This window comes from Anas platyrhynchos, chromosome 8 (genome assembly GCF_047663525.1).
Source record: "Anas platyrhynchos isolate ZD024472 breed Pekin duck chromosome 8, IASCAAS_PekinDuck_T2T, whole genome shotgun sequence".
NCBI lineage: Eukaryota > Metazoa > Chordata > Aves > Anseriformes > Anatidae > Anas > Anas platyrhynchos.
The window spans coordinates 17929144-17951829 of NC_092594.1; the positions used below are offsets into that span (position 1 = coordinate 17929144).

At 48.3% G+C, this 22686-nt stretch overlaps 1 protein-coding gene across 1 annotated transcript; it reads right to left on the bottom strand.

Annotated features, from left to right (window-relative positions):
* Positions 1 to 492: 492 nt before the first annotated feature.
* On the bottom strand, positions 493 to 19390 carry TMCO1 (transmembrane and coiled-coil domains 1). The gene is made up of 7 exons (XM_027463325.3): positions 19232 to 19390; positions 17204 to 17281; positions 13789 to 13848; positions 10381 to 10427; positions 9702 to 9769; positions 6122 to 6266; positions 493 to 846 (listed from the first exon to the last, which is right to left on the bottom strand). The coding sequence occupies exons 1-7, from the start codon at positions 19299 to 19301 to the stop codon at positions 748 to 750; spliced, it is 567 nt and encodes a 188-aa protein (XP_027319126.1). The 5' UTR covers positions 19302 to 19390; the 3' UTR covers positions 493 to 747.
* Between the last annotated feature and the right edge of the window lie 3296 nt (positions 19391 to 22686).

Below are 22686 nucleotides of genomic sequence, written 5' to 3' on the forward strand. Positions count from 1 at the left end.
TATAATTTAACAGTTTACTCATTAAACTGAGGGCCAGGCTTGTTTCTGCAGTTGAGCAGATTCTGCTGAAGTAAGCAACTTTAACAGAAGCTGTACGACGCTACAAATCTCTGTGGCACTGCATTCTGCCAGGAAGGCACGGGCAAACATCCAGCAATACTTGCAACCCAAAGGGCAGCTTGGCACAGGGGCAGTTCCTGGGCCCTCAGCCACCTGAGCCAATAAAAGAAAAAAAAAAAAACTCACCCTGCACAGTGGAAGTGTTACACAAAACCAAGCACAGCTCCTTGCCCAGCTCTCCACTGCACAGGAGTACAGCCAGTACCTCTAAGACAAGGGACACCTCTCAGCACAACTGTCCCAAGTTTCCTAAACTGTTCTGCAGATCTTGTTTGTGATATCTTAATTGTTTTCCATGCCATAAGCTAAAGCCAACTGTGCTACACCAAGGTAGTTCTACTTGTCCTATAGCACAATTAACAGACATCTAAATCAACATGCCCATGCCGTTTATTTCTCAGAAACACCAGAGACAAAAAGTCAAGTCATCTTCTGAGAACTTTCTTGGTTTGATGACCAAACAGCTGCTGGTAGAATACTCCAAAGGCAAGGTGTTTCCGAGACTGTGGCAGATACTGCATAGGCTGGTTTTCGACACGTGAAGCCTGGTGCAGAATCCCATCCTTCTACCTCCCCAGGGCAGACTTGTGCGGCTGTCAGACCTGCAGTGAAGGCTCTAATTGTGCTTTAGGAAAACTTCCCTGCCTGAGGTGGTGGGCCGAGGAAGCCCCCTGCTTGCTTGGTGGCAGCCCGGGACGGAGCAAGACCGAGCATCTTCTGAATGTTCTGCAAAAACAAGAGCAGAAGAGCACGTCAGTAAGGCCGTGACAAGGGAGACACCAAAGAGGAAGAAATCCCAGCTCTGCCTGCAAGTGCAGCCTTCCTGCTAGCTTCAGCAGATTCAGGTCCTCACCCACAGTCTTATTACAAAACTGCGCGATATACCATGGACATCTGACCCCACAAATTCTAAAAGTGCTTTAGTACAGAGCCAAACAACCACCACTAATGGCTACAGTTATAGCCAGGCCCCTCTCTTCTACCCCAGCTGAAGCCTCATGACTAAATCCTCATTTTGGCTGAGGGCTCTTTCCCACCTCCAGGTGGACAGCACACAGTCAGCTGGGAGATTAATGCATTAACAGCTTTGTCTAGGGGCTGGTGTCTTCAACCTGCAATAGTCAGACTGGCAGTTCATGCACAGAACTGCAGTGTATACACAGAAGCAGGTTCCTAATGTGTGCTCACAGGCAGAACCAAAGCAGCCCGCAGATTTCACAAGTTCTAGAAACCACTGTCAATGGCAGTGCCATCCAGCAGAGCCTGCAAACTAGCAAAGAACAAATGCAGTCTGAATTTGGGTCAGCAACATGGCAACCAAAGCACATGCCAAGTTCGAGCTAGACAGTTAGGTGCAGAATTAATTTGCAGGCTGGTGATGCAGACAAGAGCAGTGGATTGGGGGAGACATTCTGTGTAACAGGCCACACAAACCAAGAAACTGACTGCTGAAATGCCCTCTGCATCTACACCTGTATCTGAGCAAGGTGTTTAGGTAGAAAACAACAAGGAAGGAACGCAGTAAGAGTCAGGCACTAGCTGAACACCTCACAACAGAGTATTTAAAAGTTCAAAGCTTTCCTTTTTTTTTTTTTCCCACTCCCTTTAAAATCTTCAACAGTGCAACTACAGAATTTAACTTTTCCCTTAGTTTCATCCTTTGCTGCAAGTAACTGCAGCTCAAGCAGCTGCTTATGCAGTGCTGGCAAAACAAGGACGTCTGATGCAAGGGAAAGAAGAAAACAACTGTGCCCCCTCCTGTCATCTGCTGAGGGCTGGCTATCCAGACAACAAAAGGAGGAAGGAGGATTCTCTTCAAACCTGAGTGTCTTCCCCAAAATAACTGTCAGGACAGGTCAGATAACGAGGTCATTGAGTTCTTGAACTTTTTTTGATCATGGAAGGAGAACAATAAAGATAACAAAGCAGAGCTTTTTAATTCTAGAGTAACTGGAAAGGATCATTCTGGGTAGAGACTAAGGAAAGGAAGGCTTCAGACTGAACAGACAAGCATGAAAGTAGAGGAGGGGAACACTGTGGAGGAGTGGCACCAGTTTTACAGTACCTGCTCAAAACAAACCCCAGTGACAAGCAGCAGAATACAGTACAGTTTACCAGACAACCTTTCACTACAGCTGATGTTTGCCACACAGGATAATATCCACGTGAACAGCAGCGCTGTGCTGTGCCTCAGTACCCCAGGCCTGCAGGGAAGATGCACCTACGACTTGCCAGGAAGAAGTTAGCAACCAGCTTGGGCTCTGCAGCACAGAAGTGCAGACCAACTGGTTCCAGCCCCGAGGTGGCTGTGGAAGCACCTAGGCACACCTGTGTGGTTCTGTACTTCAGTGAAGCCAGACAGACCAAAACAGAGCCCTGCACAACCACTGACTAGCTTTATCCATAGCATAGTCAAGTCCACAGCCTACAGAAGTTAACTACTTGCTGATATTCGGCAACTGGATATACAAAGGAGAGCGGTTCACTGCAGGAGACTCCTTTGTGTGGTTCCTCTGAAGAGCTTCCCGTCGAGATGGACGGGGAAACGAGAGCAGCTTTGGGACAGACTAGGCAACAGCAGAGGGTGCTGCAGAGTCAGCAGCAGGCAAGAGCAGCATCCTACCAGCTTTGTACTGCCTCACGCATGGAGCAGAACGAGGTCCTAGCAGAGCATCCAAAGCAGCAGCCACCTCCCTCCCTGTTCCTCTGAGTTATCACGACAGAGCACCGTGGGGCTGAAGTTACTCCACCTGCTTGCATGGAGCTAAGAGGAAGAGAGACAAGTTGTCTGCACATGGATTCGAGTCTCCAGTCACACTCCAGGCCTTCCCCTTCCCCAGGAGTCCTCTCCGTGCTTCTGCACTAGCTGCCACGCAGTTTTGCTTCACAGCAATCCCAGCACCCACACAGCTGGGAGCTCCAGGCGGCCTTGCCTGGAGGACTCCACCCCAGCTGCTCTGCACAAGGACGCCTGCAGAGCCTACATCCACCACGAACAAGACCACTACCTTGAGGAGCACGGAAGGAAGACGATAAGACTTAGATCCAAAAGGTTCCCTGCCCCTAGACGAGGCCATGTGGGAAAGTGCACTCCCGGCAGCAGCGATAACTGCCGGCTCCCTCTCCCCCCTGGGATGACATTTGCGAGGAGAGGCCTCGTCTACAGCTCAGGCTTGTGTGAAAAGGAAGCGAAGAGCAGCAAACGCCCGAGGACCAGCAGCCTGCTCCTCTTCACAGGTGAAGGCTGGGAGTTCAGTGACAGGAATGGGGCCAGAGGATGTAGCCCTGCCGGCGTGCCTCACACCCAGCGGACTTTCCCAGCTGAAATCCAGCGGCTCAAGGACCCTCGGAAGGCCTCTCCCAGCAACCCTCCTCTCTCCAAACAGGAAGGCAGGAGGAACTGGGGGACAGGATTTACGTGCCAGGGAGAGCGAGGAACAGCGCAAAGGAAGTTACTCACTGCGAGGAGACTATTTCGGGAGATGCTGGCCAGGTCACAGGCAGCGCTAGCTTCCCAGTCAGTGTCTGAAGAGTTTAGCACCCCCACACGCATGAGGACTGCGTGAGGAGACTGCCTGCTGCCACCCATCTCGTTAACGGGAGCTTAATTAACAGCCAGTTCATCTCCCCACCCTCACATACTCCCCTGCATTTCCCTCAGGATCACCTGTTTTCACGTACACAAGAGTTCTTTATTTCGGAGTTCCACAGAGGAGTCTCTTCTCCCTGCCTTTGATCCCTTCCCAGGCAGCTCCAGGATTTAAGGGAGGGCTGAGGGCTGTGTCATTCCCTTCACTTGTTTACAGCCTGGTCCCTGACTCTCAGCACAGCTCTGTTCCTTCTCCTTCTCTATACCAGACACTCCCACATCAGTTCTCCTCCCTCAGGCCAGCAGCTGCTTTGAAGCCAGCCTAGTGAAATTTCCCCTTCTGCACACAGGGTCACAAAACTTTCACCTCTATAGTCACAGCACCAAAAGCGAAGTCTTTGCACCATTGTAAGCCCTCAATTGCTTTCTTCCCTTCTCCCTCAGCCTCTCAGCCCTTCAAAGTCCTCTTCCCCATGCTGTTACCATCCAAGTGCATTCAAACAGCACTAAAACCAAGAGCAGGATGCCAGGAATCACAGCTCCAGTTCCTAGCTTTTGCACACAGCAGTGCAGCTGGTCTGCCCATCCCTCTGTGCAGCAAGGAGGAAGAAACTTGGAGCTGCCTGGCAGATGGAGAATCTCAGGTACAGTTAATCACGATCACATAAATAAGGCAGCACTACAAAGGCCACTGTCTAGTGCTTCAGTGCAGAAAGACCCTTTTCTGCAAAACAATGTTAACTTCCATCCTCACAGGGCCATTGGCATGAACTCTGCTGCAAAAGGATATTTTTTTGCCTGAATTTCCTCTTGAAAGCCCAATTCACTGCAACTAGCTCAACATTTCTCCCCAGAACCAGAGTGGACAACCACTTGGTTCTATTCATTTCACAACAGGCACAGCAGGAAATGCCCAGGGCTAGAACCAACCACAGGAATTTTATTTCTGGACAAAAAAAAAATCCACGGGGGATTTTTGAGCAAAGGAGTTCCCCTATCAGCTCAAGGGTGCAAAAAAATTCTCGCAGATGGTGTTATTTAGTTTCACGTAATAGTCTGCACCACTAGAAGAAAGGGACTTTCCATGCAACAGGTAAAGTCACAGAGCAGCACGACAGAAGATTGCCTCAAAAGAACAGTATCAGACCACAGCATCGCAGGAGGATGATCCAAAGACGTAAAAAGCTCTCCTTTCTTTCAAAGCAGCATGTACTGCTCCAGCTACTGGGAAGTGAAACAAGATTTGTCTTGCAGAGAACACAATGGGGAAGTCCCTGGCCTTCGGCACTTGGAAGCTGCCCCTGCTTCAAGCGAGAGGATGAACCAAAGGTTGAGAGGATCATCTGGAGGTCACGAGGTACCTTACAATTCATTACTTGCTTTTGCACACAGCCAGGCACAGATTCATTTCAACACAAGCACCCAAAACGGAGAACTATGTCGAAGTCGACTCATTAGCAGGCACTTTTTGACTAAAGGAGTTTTATTAAGTTGCTCCATCGAGCTCACCCAAACCTCTGACAGCTGGCATAACACGCCACTTCCCTTCGCCGATCCGCTTTGAGTCCCCTGGCACCCCCGAGGAAAAGCAACAAGCCGGTCAAGGAGAAAAGCAGCGAGAATTCAGGAAGCAAATCAAAGAAAAGGGAAACAAATACGGAAGGGCAGATCACTTGCAGCTTAGTTGCACCAGCATTCATCCGAATCCCAGAATCTATTATTGTATCCCCAGCACTCTGAGAAACTTTGGCAACCAAAGTAGACTTCTGGTTGCACTGCAGAGGTCCGCTTGTCCTCGCCAGCCTTTCTGCCAATTAAACAATTAATGAACCTTCATCTTCATCGCAACACATCACTGCTGCTCAACACAAGGGTGCTAGCCAGCTGGATAACACAGCCTGATCCTGAACAGGCACTTCCTTTTATCCTCAGCGATGCTTTTCTCTTTTCAAGAGACAAAACTAACCAGCTTAGCTGAGGAACTATGTGTAGCCTACTCCTGGCTTATCGCACCAGACCCCTTTCCCGAGTCTCTCCCTAACACTGGGAGAGACTCAGTTCTGAAGGTAATGTCCTTAAAAAAAAAAAACAGGAGGTCAGCAAAAGCAGTAAGGACAAAAGCAAAAAAAACATTAATCAGAGGCACACACAACAAAGAAATCCATTTCTGCCAACCCTGTCTTAGCATCCTGGTGCCATTCTGATGTTTCCAATCAAGCCTTCCACATCGTCCAGGATCGTGGCTGCTTTTAAGATCCCAACCTACAATTACTATGAGTATGAAGCACATGAATAACACAGAAACAGATCACAGAATACATATGCAAACTGGACAGCAGTGATACCCTTCTTTGATAGCTTCTTCATGGGCTTTCCTTGCTCCAAGCATGCAAGAGACAACAGCGTACTCACCTGTCTGATGGACATCGTGCAGAGAATGTAGAGGAAGATGAAGGAGCAGTCAGTGTAATCCTCACCCAGTAGGTTGCGGTGGGACAAGCCCTGGATGTATGACAGGGGGATAAAGGGAAGTTTTGCCACCACTCGGCCATCAAATCTGGAAAAGAAAGAGAGCACCAGATCATAAATAGGGAGAGTAAAAATGCCTTTGGCTATATAAAGAACAAGTGAGCACTTCTAGCAGGCCACCAGAGCAGACAAGACCACGTGGAAGACTAAAAAAGCCACTCTGCTTTTCCCCAGCTCACCTTTATACACACTACAGGAGGTGAATGCACCTCTCAAAAAGCCAATCACCCAGAAGGTTGGTAGGCTTCCCTCGATAACCATTTTGCCACGGTGAGAGCATTTAATAGTGACATACAAGTGATCAGCTGGACAAGTTGTTGATTCAGGAGATCTTTGTCGGCATTTTGCATTTACTGGGGCATTTCATTCAAAAACCAGATTTAACAGATCACTCCCCAGAACACAGTCAGCACTGGAACAAAACGATGGATTACCACCACCCCGACGTACTGCAGCTACTGCAAGAAGCGTACTCTTTGCTTTAAGCAAAACAGCATTTTAAGCAGAGTGTAAGTCAAAGACATCTGCTCCTTTCCTAGAGCAGCTATGTTTCTCAGCACAAGATGCTGAGAAGAACCACAAACAGCACGCTTTTTAACCCAAACAGCCTTCTCTGCGCTAGCTCTGCAGGCAAGGGCAGCGCAGAGGCAGGACGATAGCGCCTATCTCGAGCAGCCTGTCCTGCTCCTGGAGCTCCTCCAGCTCCACATTCCAGGGCACCAGGCAGAGTGTGAATTCTGGCCAGTTTGCAAAGATTTCTCCCAACCCAGACAGTCGACCCAATCTTTTGAAGTAAAGCGTGTACGATGCCTCATCAGCATGTGCATAGCTGGATGTTATTTTCTCTGCATGTGCTGATTTTCTAACAGGTGTTTCTTGTTTCAAGAGATCCTAAATGAGCGTTCTTTCCTGTGGAGATGCATTCACACAGCTACAGCTCAAACACACGCCAACTTTGTTTACATCTCACAAGCAGCTTGGCAGAGGAGCTAGGAACGGATGTTTATCTCCCGGTAACATCCCCCAGTGGCTTCAAACTCTGCGTTATTCCTGCTGTGAGAATGACAAGTACTTCAGCAGTAGCACCCCGAGGTACCTGCTTTTTCTTCTCCAGCAGGTTTTCACAGTCATCAAGAAGGGGTACCAAAACGCGCAGCTCGGAGCAAAACAGGGACTTGATTGCATTAAGAAGCTTCTGACAGGAGAAAATTGAGACACACAGAAGCTAATTTCTCTCCCAAGAGGAAGCCCATCTGCTTGGAGGCCAACGCTGCTGCAGAGCTCCCAGCCCTAGAGAACCTTTTAACCCACAGTAGTCATTCAGCTGCTCGCCTTCACGCGGCATTCTGCTCTCTGGGTTTAAACCAGCTTCCTACTTACCCCTCCAGTGGGGTTCGTGACCACTGCCACTTCAAGAAAGAGAGGCAATCATCAGGCTAATTTCTGTTTTGGCTTAGCTGTCTGCTGAGGACTTAGCAAAGGTGAGGTGCCCAGGCACAGAGCAGCAGTGCCTGCATAACCCTTGTCCAAGGGGTGGCACGCCTTGTCACTTCCATGCAACTCCTGCTCTTCTTGTCCCCCCAGAGCAATGAACTCATTCAAGAAAAGGAAAGGCAAGGAAATGGGGCTATAGTCACTGCAGGTGTCAGCCAGCCTTTTCCTCCTCCTCTTACCACACCCACAGCACTTCAGTGAATGACCTGGCAGCAGCAGCAGCTTCCCACACGGTGCCTAAAAGCCTCCTGAATTCATAACTGAAGCATTCTCTTGAGCCAAGCAGCTGCCTCTTACACTATGTCAGGGGAACAGCAGTACACGAGCTAGAAACAACTCCATCAAACCATTCTACAGGCTTCAGACAGTGCAGGTACAAGCCAGCAGAGCTGCCATTCAGATACAAACGTACTGAGACCAAGAGCAAAGATCTAGCTAGCTACCCCCAAAGGCAAGACAGCCAAATCTCCAGATTTTGACTCAGTTTACTCAGAACTGCCGGACTTAGCAAGAAAGCTGTTTCAATTCTAACACTGCTCTTTGGATGCTCATGTTCAGGTCTCCAGGATGGGCTCTGAAAAAGAGGCAGCTAAAGGCAGGATATGCCCACAAGCTACATATCAGCGCCACAGCTGGTAGCATGATCTCTACAGATAAGAACCCTCAGAAGATGAACAAGACAAGTCATCTTGGTGGTCCTAAAGGAGAAGAAACCAATTAACTCATTTTTTAGGATAATACATAAGGAAGGAAGGAAGAGCCACTCAAAATTCAACCAAAAACCAATTCCTTCCTAAAAAACTCAGTGAATGTACAGTCCCCTAACACTTGTCACTCAGCATACTCCAAGCTGCCTCTTTCCGCTCTAAGAAACTAAAACAGAATAGGGTGGGTTTTTGTTTTTTTAATTATATTGCACCAAAAATAGCTAGCCAAGCACCTGAATGCCTCAGGTGCAGCACTAGACACCATGCTGCTGGGCACATGACTCAAGATGTACCTCCAATCCACCCTCAGGGCTGCAGATGGGACAACAATAGCTCAAGACTGTACCCAGATCTTAAAGTCCTTTAGCGCTGTGCTCCTTTGCTCAGTTTCAGAGCATTCCAGAGAATGCTAGATGCTGAAGTCTGACTAAGCTGAATGGAGTCCACACAGTTCTGATATTATGTTACCCCCTGTTTGCAATTTATCCACCCACAGATCTGCAGAAAAATAACAATCGGCTGTATCCTGAGGACTGCCAGCAGAGAAGCCAGAGGTTCTGGTGTCCAAGAACGTAAATTCTCGTTTGCAGCACCAGTATATTGCCCAGATACCACACAGTCTCCATATCTGAATTATCTTCAGCTTTTATAGCCAATGGGAAGTCCACATTTCAAGACTGAGCCAAGTTTTAAAAGCCAAGAACAGTCTCTCAGTTTCATGTGTCTGGAAGCAAGCCTTCTATAACCATGCAAAATAGAGTTTTTTGGTTTTGATTTCAATTAGACCAACCTCAGGCCATTTTTAAAGCAAAAGAAGATTAGAGCACATGCCTAGACCTGTTAGTATCTCCACTCTGATCACCTTAAGTAGGGCAGCAACAAACTCTGCAATTACAGCTCATTTCTGAGAGCAGAAGAGCTGACCCAGTTTTGCTTGCAAGTGTTCTTCAGTCACATTACAGCAGAGCCAAAGGAGCTGAAAACCACAGCTGCTTGCCTGACATCAACCAAACCTGCCCTAGAAGATGGTCCCAAACAGAAGGATGTTAGAGCTGCATCCAGCTGGCTTTCCATTTGTTGAATGCAATTGCATTCAGCATGCAGTGTCCACTCTCAAGAAGATGCATGCTGTGAGAGATCCGTTTCACACCGATTAGTTATGGGCCTTGGAGAAGACCCTGCCACTAGAACACTTCAGGTGGTGGAGTGAAAAATTAGAAGTCCATGAAAGCTTAAGAAGAGTCCAGGAAGTTGATACTTACATGGAGTTAAACATTCCCATCAAGGCAGTGAAGCAGAAGCCAATGGCAAACATGGATTTCATCCGAACCTGCAAGTAGAAAGGTCAGAGATGAACAACAGGCCTGCACTGAGGGATTAGGGGCTCAAACCCTGAAGAAGAGGCTTTGTATAGCATCACTGCAATCTAGAAGGAAAAAAAAAAAAAAAAAAAAAAGGATGATGCAGAAGGCTGGAAGGATTGTAAAAGAAGTGACCAGAGAATACCCAAAGTAATATTCCATCAAAAACTGGGCACAAAGACAGCCACAGCACAAACCACTGATGTCAAGAGCCAATTCAGAAAGGGGGAAAAAAAAAAAAAAAAAAAGAGTGCTCAAAAATTGTGCTGTTACCTTCCACAGGTAAGCCTACACAACCAGCAGGAACCCATTATAAAGACAGAACTTACAGGAGGAAGTCAGACAAATTAATTCGACTTTGAAAACATCACGGAGGCTTATAAAAATGAAAATAGGTGAGGCCAGGGATAAATTAACTGCTGGAGAGCTCTGTGGCTCATACTAAGTTCTGTACCTATTAGAGAATCCAGAAAGAGCTGTAAGGAGGACTTGCTACAGCTGACAACTGAACAGAGTCTTTCTTTCAGAAAGCTGCTGACTGAGATCTTCAGCAGTTAGGAACTGGCTTTAGTTTCCTTACCATTGACAAATCCCTGTTGTTATTTTTCAGTTTCTCCTCTTGTCTCTCTGGAAGGACAAAAACAACAACAGTTATCATCAGTTGTACCAGCCTAGAAACCCAAGTGTTTTCATTTCCAGGAAGCTTTAACCTTCCTGGCTCTCCAAACAAGCAACATTCCCAAAACCAACTCCAGCTCTCTGTGCCAGACGTATCAAGTGAAAAGCTGTACAAAGCCAACTGCTCCTCCATCCCAGCAGCACGCAGCAATGCAGGCACAAAAGAAGAGGAGGCTGGAATCACACATTCAGCACTTCAGGAAGAAATGCACAGAATGTCAGATTTGCCAACTCAACCAACTAACACAGTAGCACGAGCAATGTTGCCAGAAAACAAAGACAGTGCCTACAAAGCATGCTTCCGAAAGAGAGCAGGCTCCATTTGCCACAGGCTCACCACTGTAAGCACGTTATATAAACAAGGTTTTTGGGACTCCCAAACTGTACACAGAGCCAGCAAGGTTGCCAGTTTCAGTAATGACTTTTGTACTTCTGTCACTCCTAAAAGACTCTCCAAAGAAGAAAAATGTTTCCTACACAAATTCCAGCAAAACACGCACTACTGTGCTTTGCAGAGAACGCTTCTTTTAAAATTCACTCTCCTTAAGTCGCCACAAACTTCAAAAGCGCTCATTTTTCCCCGTTACATTTCCTGTGCCCCTCACTGGAGAACTGCTCGGCTCTCAAGGACCACCAACACCTGTCACTTCTTCTGTCCCTTTTTCCCGTGTCACCCAATCCCCTGTACTCCTCTCAGGCTGAGGATCCAGAGGGGCACGAGGGCTTTGAAGCAACATTTAAGCTGGAGTAAGGCCGAGGGCAGATGAATTAAACAAGGAATAGTGTGAGAAGAGAAGGAGGGAAGGGCTATTCAATGGGTGCGTTGCCTGATGGACCCCTGTGATGTTTCAGTAGCAGAGGCCCACCGCACAGAAGCTCAACAGTTATCTTTCAAGCCCCAATCAAACCCTGGTGAATACAGGGCCTCACAGTGTCACCACAAAGCAACACCCCTACCCGACCTCTCAGAATCCTCCTTGCTGTTTTCAGTTGTTCTTAGCTGCAAACCATCCCCTCGGGCAGGAACTTCCCAGACACCTGCTTCCTGACCTAGGTGGAGAATTTTGTTTTCGGACATTTCAGCAAGTAGGCCAGCTCTTTAGGAATCGGATTTGGCACAAATACTTGTTTTTTCCCCCCTCTGCTACATAACTAACCACCTAGGAGATGGGCTAAAGGTTGCACGGGGATCAAGAACACAGCCAGATGCCCAATATACCTGACCTGTTTCTCACCCATTTCTACAAACTCAAAACAAACCCCCTCAGGTGTCCTACCATCCTATCCAAGTGGTTATTCCCACCCAAGCCACACATAAGAAGCATTTAAGTAGCTTTAAGTAGTTTAAGCTAGTTAAGGCTGAGTCAACAGGGAAGAGCCCAGAGTCCCAGCTCTTCTAATTCTGCCCATCAGAACACAAAGCACGGGGATACAGCGAGCACCTTATTTGCCAGCATTGTTTATTCTGTCTACCAAGCACTTCTGTGGGTGCTGGGAAGATCGCTGTCCTTTCTTCTAGGGGCAGGTGGAGGCAGAAAGCACAGCAAAGCCACAAGTTAACGAACCCACTCTTCCAGCTGAGGTGACAAAGCTGCATCGTGGCATTAAAGGTGCACTGCTCCAGCAGTACAAAAGGCTATTGGGATAGAATATGACTGAAATGGGCTCGCTTCACAATTAATAGAAATCAGTAAGAAGGAAACACCAAATAAAGCATGCCCACACAACTTTCATCCTCCCTCCTTGTGTATATGCATGATTTACCTCCAAACATTACCAGGTCAGGTCACACACACACCTCCTGCCTTGTTCTGAGCAGAAGATGGATGGCAGCTGAGGCAGGTCCTGACCACAGCTACAGCTTATCTGTGAAGCCTGGGTTGTTTTGTTTTCTTTAAATTCTACAATTCTAGTTCTTTTAAGTGACTCCAGCTCAAGTGATCTGGCTGTTCTACCAACGCTACACACTGCAGAATGATTTAACATTCAGCAAGTCACTGAGATCAGAGTTTTTGAAGTAGTTAACGGCTATGAGTCATTTTCTGGATGTCCAGCTTGACATTTAGACCTGATTTTGCAGAAGCACTAAGAATTCAGCCTTGCATGAAAGCAAGTGAGACACCGAAGTTATGCAGCACTTGCAAAACAAAACAAAAAACAACCCAACAGTCCGAGTATCTTAAGCTTGGCCAGCAAGCATCACAGCAAACAAAATCAGTGGTCACTTCCTAAGTTTTGTTCTCAGCTCCTTTGTGCTTTGTTTTTCATTTGCAAAACAAGATTATTTCAGCATATTTAGAAAAAAAAAACAGTTTTAAATTCCTCAGATTCTACTGTTTATTAGTTTAATTCAAGCACAAGTTAAATATTCTCTGATAGAAACACAGCTTGGATAGTGCCCTGCAAATAAAGTCACTGACAATTAAAAGTGACCATAGATAACAACAGCACGTAACAACTTCATAAAGACTGCCTTATCTCGTTAACAGTCATAGTATGCATGCATTACTCAGGACTAAAAACTGAAGATACACTAGGGGAAGAATTTTGGTTCCCATCCCTTCAGAAGTCTAGCAATAACAGGTTTTCATACCTAGGAAGAACCGTTTGAAGATATGTTTATGATTACTCCCAAGCTTTGTGCAGATCAAATGACTAATCCAGCTACCTGGTGTTACACAGGAATGAGGAAACCAACTCCCAGGAGCTCTCAGAAGTGTTCCTGCTCTGATTTCTGTAATATTTTAACCAGGCTTTACCGCGTGTTTTACTTTATAATCCTGCAGATTAATGAACCTCAGCTTTAGAAAGTTTTCCTAACATCTACCACATTGTTCTTGCACAGTCCAATATTTAAAGAGTTACCTTAACACAGAAAGAAATAAGTATATTGACAATGAAATAGAAAGAATGGAAAAGAAAATCATTTAGCAGTACTGATTTATCAAATTTTAAGTAAATTTAAGTGCAGTTAGAGTCAACTCAGGCGAACACCTAAAGCTGTGATGTGTTCAAATGAAGAAAAACAAAAGCTCCACAGTCACTCATGCAGCCAGAGCTGATGCAAGCTCTACATAGAACAGCAAGGAACTTCAGCAACTGAAGTCAATAATAGTAATGGGAGTCTGAATGTGATGACAAGCATCAAGAAGCTACAGGCCGGCCTCCTGTCCTGGAGGAATAAGGCCAAAGGGTTCACTGCCAGTCAACAGGCCAAGAGCCAGCTCTAGCACCACTTCAGAAGGAAAGGAAAATCGCTTCCTTACTGCTCCCCTGTTCTTGGGGCACTGCACGCCCCTCCTAACCTTACCTATTTTCTTTTTCTGCTGCCGGCCTGCTGATTCAGTTATCGTTTCCTTCTTCTTTTCCACTGCAAAAATGCAAAGAAAAATATTCCATCAGTTCTACATAGATCCCAGCCTCCTGTTCCGCACAAGAAAACCATTTTATTACCTTTATAGGACGGGCATGAAAGGAAGCAAGGCAGAGTGTGTTCAGACTCTACAAGCTATAAACCACCAAGGCTGACCAAACCAAATATTTAAAACCCAAAATATTTTCCAAATCTTGGATGAGGTATAGAAACGTTTCAAAGGGTTAATTTTAAACTCTGTCAAGAGCCCGTTACGCTGTTAACCAAGCAGCCTGAGGACAGTTTTGGCTGAAATGACCCTTGCTGATTTGTCATTAGCACTAGACAGTCCTTTTGATTCAGCAAGTCTAATGAAAAGAGCTTTGTGGCAAGCTCTGCTCAGATTATCTGCAGTGGGAAGCAGAACACAGGAAAGCCTGTGTTCTCTGCCTGCCTGTGAAGAAGGGATGTAATTCTCAGGGGAAATGCTGTCCAAGCAGTCGGCCACAGCCTCTCCATTCTCTTTCAATTAATTAGTACTGAAGCATTTCCAATATTTTCAAGTAAGAGCCTAAGCTCATACTTACTAAAACCCCAAGTCAGACACTCACCAAACAGCTGCAAACAACTAACACTGCAGCAGAAAAAATACCGTAAAACCAGCAGGGCAAACAATCTAGAAAGAGTTGGCTCACCTGCTAACAGCAAGAACAGCTTTTCCAGAGAGAGACAGCTCTTAAAGTTCTGTAAGATGAGTACTACAAGAAGCCAGGGTGATAAAACATGGCTCTGATCCACCAAGAGTTCTTTTTCACTCTCAGCTCTACGTACCTGTATTTACTCTACCAACAGATAGAGCTGGCTCCTGTTAGCTCAGACAATCACCTTTAGAGAGCTGAGCATGAGGACTTCTCCCACATTAGTACTAGCCCAGCAGAGACTTTCTAGCCCTCATTTCAAAGCACAAGTGAAATAAAGACAGCCTTCCTAGTCACGCTGGTTTCTGACCTGCTTGTTACCTGCAAGTCAGCCACACAGAAAGCCTACAGAAGGTTTCCAAACATCCCTTCTGCAGCAATGTTGTAATGCACGTGCTTTTCCAAAGACCAAGAACATCTTACACGGGCAGGCTACAAGGAGGGCACAAACCAGGCAAGCCTGCTCAAAGGGAATGCTGGAGCATGCCAGACAACACACACTGCTCACAGGGAAGGCTGATGGAGCAGCTGGTGCCAAATCCAGGGGGGAGATCCTCACCAGCCCACCCCAGCCGAAGTCCACAGAATCCCACGGCCCCCAGCTCAAACTCCAGTTAGAGAGCACTGACTCTTCTGGCCTAGCTATTGCTCCCAGGCCCAACACGAGGGCTCTTCCACATCCCACCTTCACTCTGAAGAGCACTGTTGACCCCCATGCCAACCCCTAGGATCCCTGCAGCCCTTCTGGTTTGCACAGAGCAAACAACTGTCAGGCAGTCTCACAAGCCTGTCTGCAGGACTGTAAGTCACAGAGTCACTCTTCCAAACACACCCTTCTGATCAGACTTACTCAAGCCTTGCAACTTTACCACCACATTTATCCCAGGACACTTGCTAGTATTTCTTCAGCAGTCTCCAACAACAGTGGCTCTCAACAGAAACAAGAGGATAGGAAGAGACGAAGCTGAGGCTTATGAATAACAGCGTCTGGTCAAGCATGCTACTCGGCCCACTTGTTTTGGCAAACTGCTCGGATTGCTAGTGCTCCCAAGGGAGAACTTGGGATCTCAAATATGTTTTTTCCTGTTTCAGATGTGTTGGATAACAGTTGAAAGGTGTGGTTCAAGTGGTCTACTTTACAACCTGTCTGTAAGCCAGCTGTCCTCAGCATGAGAGGAAAATAGAAAAAAAAAATCAAGCCTGGATTTTTAGTGACTCCTCACGGTTCTGTTTCACTTTTCTGGAGAGGAAGGGGATTTGGGGGCAGGGTGGGAGGGAAGTGTCAAACGAGGTTGGGAACCGATTGAGATGCACAAACCTCCCATCTTTCCCTTCGCAGATTAGAACCTAGATATCAGGAGAGCTATAAAAACAAACAGCACTCAACTCCTAGAGCAGTGATTAACCCCCCGAGATTACACCGTGCTAACTGCCTCCGAGTTCCGCAGCAGGACGTTACCTCTAAGTCTGCAGCTGGGTTTTGGCGGCTCCTCCAACCCAACACATTTCTATCAAGCAGAGGGGGCAGGCAGAGATGCAATCTCCATCTGATACCACTTGATGACAAAAGCCCCTAATTTAGGAGCTAAAAGCCTGACTACAGTCCTACTCTTCAGCTTGTCTCGCCCAGGGGAAGGCTGCAGTAAGCTAGACTGGAAGGAACACGGTTTGCTAATCCTGCTCTCACAAACCTGGAGCACTGACAGCACAGGGAAATATTTTTTAAGGTAAAACCAGCTCTGGTTCAGCCCCAGAGCCATTGTGTGCTCTGTTACTGCTGCAACTTGCACAGGGAACATACAACCGAGTTTGAAAGCTTAGCTCAGTTTCTCCTCTGCGCCTTTGTTTCTGATGCAGACAGGTCCACCAAAACACACCACGTTCAAGTCACCATTTTACCATTTCCTAGCAGATGTTTAAAGAAGTTTTAATATCTGATGCATATCTTCTGGCTGCTGGCCCTCTACTCCCTTTTCCTACCCTCCCTCATCACTTATTCAGTCCTTCCCAGGCCTCTAAAAACCTCCCCTCTACAGAAGTTATCTGGGACATTTTTTCTAGTCATTACTATTTTTGTTTCCAGTTTATGCTAGTACAATTTATTCTTGTACCAGCTGACAGCTCAGACCTTCCTACCATGACTTTGTCCTTACTCATTCCCCATCGCTGATAGCCACTTTTTATTTTTATTATGCTTTACCTTTCATGGCATTCCTTTTACTCTAGGTCTTTCTCAGTACATATCTCATTCCCCATTCTCCTTGAAAAGCAGAAACCACATCCTTGAACTTATTTCAGGCATCTAAAGGAGTCCACAAACATATATACACACTGGCTACCCATGCTCAGAAACAGATTCCAGTACTGATCTCTTGTCCTGCCCTCCAGGAAGGGGGGTGAGGGGGCAATTGGGACAACACAACTCATCTCAGCACCAGCCTCGCCTCCAACAAGAGGAAAATTAAGGGCAGAAATAAGTCTGCTCCATACCAGTTTGGGTACCCTGTAAAGTTCAGCTCCTGTGAAACCTAAACTGAAGAATGCTCACTTCCCTCTCAGCAGAAAATGCAGCAGGATTTTCTCAGAGCACAGAGCCCTTAATTTGACATTTGCTAAAGCAGGATATATATAACAAGGAGAACAAACATTCTCCCCCGTGTCTGAAGAGTACTTACATTTTTTGCTCTGTTTTTCCACTTCGGCCTTTAATCTCTTGTATTTGTCTGTTCGGTACACCAGCACCCAAGTTATGCCTGAAACAAACAGCCAACAGGTACCTAGGTAAGCGAAGGCCTCTTGCAATAAAGAAACAAGTCAGCAAATACACAAAAACACATGTCATGTCTGCAAAACCACATCATAACCACCAGCAAGTTAGATCACTTTACTTCTAATCCCCTTTCTGCACTCCAATGGTGCCTATAAAATAATCATATACTGTCCTGGGTTGGAAGGGATCTCAAGGATCACCCAGTTCCAACCCCCTGCCATAGGCAGGGACACCACCTCCTAGATCAGGTTGCTCAGGGCCTCATCTAACCCGTCCTGGAACACCTCCAGGACATCCACAGCTTCTCTGGGCAACCTGTTCCAGTGCCTCACCACCCTCTGAATGAAAAATTACCTCCTAACCTCTAATCTAAATCTCCCCTTTTAGTTTAAAGCCATTCTCCCTCATCATTATCTGACTAAGCAAACTGATGCTCCCCATCTTTTTTATAAGTCCCCTTCAAGTACTGAAAAGCTGCAATGAGGTCACCCTGGAGCCTCCTTTTCTTCAGGCTGAACAGCCCCAGCTCTCTCAGCCTTTCTTCACAGGAGAGCTGCTCCAGCCCCTCCCTCGATCATCTGCGTGGCCTCCTCTGGACCCGCTCTAACAGCCCCACATCCTTCTGGTGCTGGGGGCGCCACACCTGGAGGCAGCACTCCAGGTGGGGCCTCAGCAGGGCAGAGCAGAGGGGCACAATCCCCTCCCTCCCCTGGTGGTGCAGCCCAGGATGCAGCTGCCCTTCTAGGATGCAGGCACGTGCTGCTGGCTCATGGTGAGCTTTTCATCCACCACAACCCCCAGGTCCTCCTCTGCAGGGCTGCTCTCAGTGAGTTCTCCCAGTCTGTGCTCACATCTGGATTGCCCCAGTCCACGTGCAGCACCTTGCACTTGGACTTGAACCTCATCAGGTTCACGTGGGCCTGCTGCTTCTCAACCTTGTCCAGGTCATAAATAAGTAAAAGTGTCTGCAAGTCACTGGGTATCTCACGGAGCACTTCTGTTCTGTGGTTTTGTTTAGCCCCTTCCTGCTTCTATTTCTCAGTTGTTGCTCACCCTACGCCTATGAGCTGATTAAGGCAATAAACACCTTTTTGTTCTGTATTTTCAGAGCACCTAATTAAGGTTCGAGGGATAATTTCTGCACCTGCAAGGACCTGACTATTAGTTACAGCACATCTCAAAAAAGCAGAGATATTCAGCTAGAAGGGACCTCACAGGACCCTCCAGTTTAACACTATGCATTAAAACATGACCCAAACTAGTTGCATCACACGCCCTGCCCCAGTGGTTTGTGAATTGCTTAACCTGCAGCTCTTGGCCCTTTTTTTTTTTGGCTTCGATTTGACAACAGCGCTGTGCTACTGAGTGCCTGAGAGCCCAGCTGCAAGGAACAGAGCCATGGGGGCACTTTTGAGGGTAAAACAGCTTCTTCCTCTGCAAGACCACGAGGTGTACGCCCTCTGAGCCCAGTGCAATGCAGGAGAGCTCCTAGAAACCAAACACACCCTGTGGATCCAGCGGCTCTGAATTCCCCAAAGGAAAGAAAGAGGGAGTCTTGCAGCCTCAGCTCCAGGACATGAGGAGATTCAGGGGCACAACTCAGTGCCAGGAAGAGGAACCAAGAGGAAGGCTTTGACTTCCCCAGGGAGCATTCCTTCACCCCCCCACACCAACTCCACCCCCACCCCACTCTTGGGAAGCACCTCGAGGAGCAGCCCCTTGAACTCAACTCTACCGCAAGCCGAGCCCCGCTCCTTAACACCCCCCACACCCCCACACCCAACCCCCCACACACCCCACACACCCCCCCGGTGCCCCCCAGCCCTTCCTCCCCAGGCCTCTTCCCCCCCCAGCAGCCTCCCCCCGCCCCCAGCAGCCCGCAGCTCCCCCCCCACCGCCCTCCCCCGATTCCTGGCCCGCTCCGGGCGCGCACCCTCTGCCAGCAGCGCGGTGCAGACGGAGATGAAGACGATGAGGAGGGTGTCGGCGAACATGGTGCTCATGGCGCCGCCGGAAGCGGGCCTCCTCACAACCCGGAAGTGCAGCGGGCAGCGCGTTGCCTAGCAACAGCCGGAAGCGAGGCTGCGGCCGGCGCTTCCGGGTAAGGGAGGCAGCCAATGGGATCGGCGCTGGGAGGAACGAGGCGGGAAGGGCGAGGGGCGGGGAAAGGGAGGGAAAGCGGCGCTGTGATTGGCTGAGAGGGCTGTCAGCGTGATGGACCCCGCCCCCCCCGCTGCGGGGAGGGGGAGCGCGGCCTGGGGGCGGCCTGGGGCCTGTCATGGCGGCGGGGCCTGGGCTTGGGCATGGGGCTGGGGCCCGCGTCCTGCTGCCGCGTCAGCAGTAAAATTAATAAAATAAAAGCTGTTGAAACGCGATTGTCGGCTCGTTATTGCGATGGGTCACTGTGCTCCTGGGGAGACAAAGGGCTAGGAGCAGGGGGACACCTCCCACAAACCCCCCTAACGCAATTTCTGTGGGTGCTGTGTGCGGGTGGGACGGGCTGAGGGCGCCAAGGAGGGCAGGGGGAGTTTATGTCACAATAATTAAAACTTCAATTAAAAATACAATTTCAATAATTACAACATTAAATTAGGCTCCAGCACCTGGGGTGACAGAACTGGACCCCCAGCAATGGGGCGAGGAGATGTGGGAAGCAGGAAGGGAAGCAGGGCAATGAGGCACCTCCTCAGCGAACTCAGGAGCTGGCCCTCAGTAACCCGTGTCCTGCGAAATGGCACCCGCAGGGACAGGCGAGGAATAAGGCGAAAAGCCCCGCCGTCACCCACAAACTAAACACTGTGCGCAGAAGGATGGTGGCTTAATTGCGGTTGAGGGGTGGCAGCACGTGTGATAAGTGAGGGAGCGGGGTTAGAGGGCAAACAAATGCCTGGTGACATTCTGCAGCCTGGTGACATTTCGTGTACAAGGAAACACAAGCACAGCGCGTGCAGGTGGCTACATGGTGGCTCTGGTGTCACTAAAACTTGCAGCTCGGTGCCTGCTGCGCTGCCTGGAAAACCTCGGAGGGAAGTGAGCGAGAGCCGTCAGAGAGAGAGGGATGAAATGAATATGGATGCTTCAGTTTAGGGCGAACGACAGGAAAATACTACAGCTGCTGATGTGGCAGGACCCTTGGTAATTGTTTGGGCCTTGCTGATGTGCCTCTGTGTCCTTTCCCTTTCTTTGGAGCTCCTTGGCTTTCCTGTCTGTGCAATTTTTCACTACCACAATATTTAGAAATAGTTTTATAACTGCTATGGCAAAATGATTCACACAGTATCAGTTGCCAATACTGACTGTGGTCTGTCATGGAACAACCGTGCAGCAGAAGCAGGTCAGGAGCAGGCAGTCAGTGACGAACCCCTCTCCAGGGCCCGTGCTTTGAACTGGATGCAGAGGTGACACGGGCTCTTTGTAATTTCATCCTGTCGTTTTGAATCACACCAGGATCCTTATCAGCAGGTTTTTCCAGACAACAGAAGGCATATTACTCTCAATGGCATTTCCTTTTTAAAACAGTTTTCTGTGCTTTGATCAACATGTGAAGGACAGACGAGGAGTTGCATGCAGTTTGATTTGAACGAGCCTGGGATGTGAGCAAAAGGAAAACGTTTGCATAATACATGGCTCCGGATGCACGAGCTAAGGGCCGGTCCCATCTGCAAATATTCTAGGTGCAGCAGAGGTGATATTTCTGGAGGTAACCTTCAAGTCCAGACTGGAGGAAGACATTTCCAAACAGATTTGATATACTGAAGTCTCCAGACTGAAACTGAACAAAAGGTTAGGTTGCTTTGCACAGGGTGTTAGTGAGAGGCACTTCGGAGGAACAGAGCGTAAGATTCTCAGGTACAAATGAAAGCTGCCATCTAAAACTAACTGGGACTTGGATTTGATTCACTTCCAGTTTACTGCTGTGGCCTGGTTTTGAAAGAGCTGTTAATCTGCTCTCTGCAAGTTCTCTTTGTGCTCTGTACAAATAAATCTTGAATATCCCTCACTTGTACCGCCATCAAGAAGCGTTTACTTATCTGCCCCTCTAGAAGCGTGTCTGCTCCTGCCACGTGCCAAGAATCTTTTTTTTGAAGGGGAACGGGTGATGAAATGCTGTGATGGGCATCCCGCAGAGCCACTTGGCTCTGGGGTCAGGGACAGCACGGTCTGAAGTGGCTGCAGCTCAGCAGAGGTTTTGATCTGCCTCCAGAAAGGGCAGCAGTGAGGGAGGAGAACCAGATAACCTGGAGGTCACCGCGCACCGAAGGGGCTTTGCCATTCAGACACAGGGTGAGAAGGATGAACTCCAAACAGCTCCTGGTGATGCACAGGAATTGTACCCGCGATCGGCGCTTGGAAATTTGCACGGAGCCGTGGGAACCCACTGGAATTCGTCCTTGCAGGAAGCTCTCGGCCACATTTAGCACTTCCTGCCCGCGGTGCCATGCTCCCAAGCGACAAGCCGACACTGCTCGAGGGCTCTCGGCAGCGGTGGACAGAGAGGCTGCACCTTCCCAGGAGATCCTCTCCTCATCTGTCCTCTGCGTGGTGAAGGCTGGGATGTGGGACCCCGTCTGGCAGATGTTTCCACACCACTGTATTGAATTGGGAGAAGCTAAAACCTCACCAAAACTTGTAATCTTATGGATGGGGCTGGGAGGAATCTCAGCATGTTGCTTAGGCCATCTTGTGCCCCAACGCAGGATCAAAATTTGAATCAAAATTTCTATACAGGAACCTGCCTAGTGTGTGTTTTTTTATTTATTTGTTTGTTTGTTTTAAATCCTTGGTGGTGAAGAATCCTGATTATCCCTAAACAACCTAGTGTGGGACTTAAACACTCTCACATTTAGCAGATGTCCCTTAATATCTATCCTGAATTGCCCTTGTGGAATTTGAGCTGGCAACGTTTTGTTCTGGTCCCTGCGGGTAGCAGAAATGTCTTCCCTGCTGTCTGTGATGTCCCTTTATGTATTTTTGAAGTGCGTGTCATGTGTTCCCTCGGCCATCTCATCCCCAGACTAAACCCAGAGTTCCTGTGGTCCTTCTGCAAAACCAGACCTCTGCCTGCTGCTGGAGGCTCTGTGTCTCCGTCAGGCCTCATCTCTCCCAAAACGCGGTACCCAGCGGTGTTTGTGCCGAGCCGGGGGACAGCGACTGCATTCCACCTGTGTTTTCTGTGTCCCAGCGGGATGTTTGCCTTGTTCACAGCGGCACGGCATCGACTCTTTGATCCGCTGCACCCGGATCTTTATCAGCAGAGGGCTTTGCCAGCCAGCAGGTTCCCCTCTTGCCTTTTCACACCGGATTGCTCCCACCTCAGTGCAGCACCTCGCACCCACCCGTGTGGCCCCCGCCCTACACCTCGCTGGGCCTTTTTGCCTTTTCCTCTTG

What these genes read in the sequence shown, in the direction of transcription:
- TMCO1 (XM_027463325.3), bottom strand. Translation starts at nt 19,301, where the DNA reads ATGAGCACCATGTTCGCCGACACCCTCCTCATCGTCTTCATCTCCGTC. An exon ending in CACCGCGCTGCTGGCAGAGG is followed by an intron (nt 17,282 to 19,231) that starts GTGCGCGCCCGG and finishes TGTTTGTTTCAG; the next exon opens with GCATAACTTGGGTGCTGGTG. An exon ending in GCAGCAGAAAAAGAAAATAG is followed by an intron (nt 10,428 to 13,788) that starts GTAAGGTTAGGA and finishes TTGTCCTTCCAG; the next exon opens with AGAGACAAGAGGAGAAACTG.